Genomic DNA, 1,760 nt, shown 5'->3' on the forward strand with positions numbered 1-1,760 from the left:
CCAACAGACTGCATACTGAAGAGGAATCTTATCTAGCACTCCTTGAGCTTTTCCCATTGCACCAGATTTGGAAATTGGCATACATGTCCACCAGGGCTGTCCTGCACACAACATCTCTCTGCAAACAAACCCAGTCTGACAATTTCATCTTGAATTTGTTCACCCTTATCAACTATTCGCATGTCAGCACATGCTTTCCAGGCACAGGTAAAGGTGACTGCAACGGAAAAGTGACCCTCACACTATCTTATTGGAACACTTGAGTGCTCCTCACCTTGCCCATGCTATGCATATCCAGCAATAAGCGCATTCCAACAGACTGCTTCCTGAAGAGGAAGTTCGTCCAGCACTCCTTACGCTTTTCCAACTTCACCACATTTGGCATATGTATCCAGCAGGGCATTCCAAAGCACAATGTTTCTCCTCAATAATCCCTGTCTGACAATTTCTTCATGCATCTGTTAACCTGTGTCAACTGCTCATATCCCAGCATATGCTTTCAAGGCACTGCTGAAGGTAGCTGCATTGGGAGAATGACCCTCACATTGCATCTTATCAATAGACTTTAGCGCTTCGTCAGCTTGCCCATGCTGTACATATCCAGCGATAATTGCATTCCAAGAAACTACATCCCGAAGAGGAAGCTCATCCAGCACTGCTTGGGCTTTTCCAAGTACGCCGCACTTGGCATACATGTCTACCACAGCAGTCCCGAGCAAAATGTTTCTCTGCAACAAACCCCATCTAGCAGTTTCATCATGAATTTGTTCACCCTTTGCCACAGCTCCAATGGCAGCGCATGCTTTCAAGGCACAGGTAAAGGTGACTGCATTGGGGGAGTGACCCTCACTTTGCATTTTATCATAACACCTCAGTGCTTCCTCACCTCGGCCATGCTGTGTGTATCCGGAGATAAGCGCATTCCAAGAGCGAATGTTCGGGGCGGGAAGCCCACTGAGTACTTTCTGTGCTTCTGCAAAAGCCCCACATTTGGCATACATGGTGATCAAACTGTTAGCAACATAAAGGTTCGTTTCAAGCAACCCACGTTTGCAGATGTGGGCATGGAGTGCTGTGCCCTTGGGCAGATCCTTCTGCAGTGCACAAGCCTTCAGAAGGGCCACCAGCTTCCTCTCCGAAGAAAACTTGAGCTTAATTCTCATCTTCCATTGGCAGTGGCCGCTAGTTTGTGCTCCAATTCAGCTCTCAGAGCGCACAAAAGAAAAGTTTCAAATGATGTCTTTTACCTTCCCTCCTTTTCTTCCTTCCACATATGGCCGTCTTTCTCACAAATTGCAGGTTGCCCTTTGTGTTCTCCAAATTATTGCAGAACCTCGTCCATGTGCGTTCTGAGTGTAGCCTCAAGGACGAAAAAAGCTTATATCCATCCGTTTATCAACACAAAAGTTTATATTTATTAACAAAAAGTTTCATATGCACAATGAATTTTTCACATTTTAGCTAGTGAAAAAAGAGGTTATTTTCCCTCGGTTTTCCCTGTAGTGTTCCATATCAAGAGCTTTTACTCAAGAGACGTCACGTATCTATAGCTAGGTGTGATTAGGGGGCAAGGGGCTCCCAACCGAGCTGCTAGCCCCTTGTTCCCAACCATACCTAGTTAGGTGTGCAATGCCCATCACAAAAGCTTATAATGTTGTTGTTAGAGACATGTTACGAACGATACAACCCAAAAAAAAAAGTAGAGGAAGACCAAGGAAGCCTAAGTCAAAAAGTGAACAGAGAAGCTCATTCTACCCAAG

The 1,760-nt window shown here is 45.4% G+C and overlaps 1 protein-coding gene across 1 annotated transcript; it reads right to left on the reverse strand.

The window, feature by feature from the left end:
* Positions 1–479: 479 nt before the first annotated feature.
* LOC148036197 (putative pentatricopeptide repeat-containing protein At3g13770, mitochondrial) lies at positions 480–1,163 on the reverse strand. The gene has a single exon (XM_087678898.1). The coding sequence runs from the start codon at positions 1,161–1,163 to the stop codon at positions 480–482; it is 684 nt and encodes a 227-aa protein (XP_087535024.1).
* Positions 1,164–1,760: the final 597 nt, after the last annotated feature.

This window comes from Lygodium microphyllum, chromosome 5 (genome assembly GCF_053477565.2).
Source record: "Lygodium microphyllum isolate KBCC chromosome 5, Lygodium_microphyllum_v1.1.10, whole genome shotgun sequence".
Lineage (NCBI taxonomy): Eukaryota > Viridiplantae > Streptophyta > Polypodiopsida > Schizaeales > Lygodiaceae > Lygodium > Lygodium microphyllum.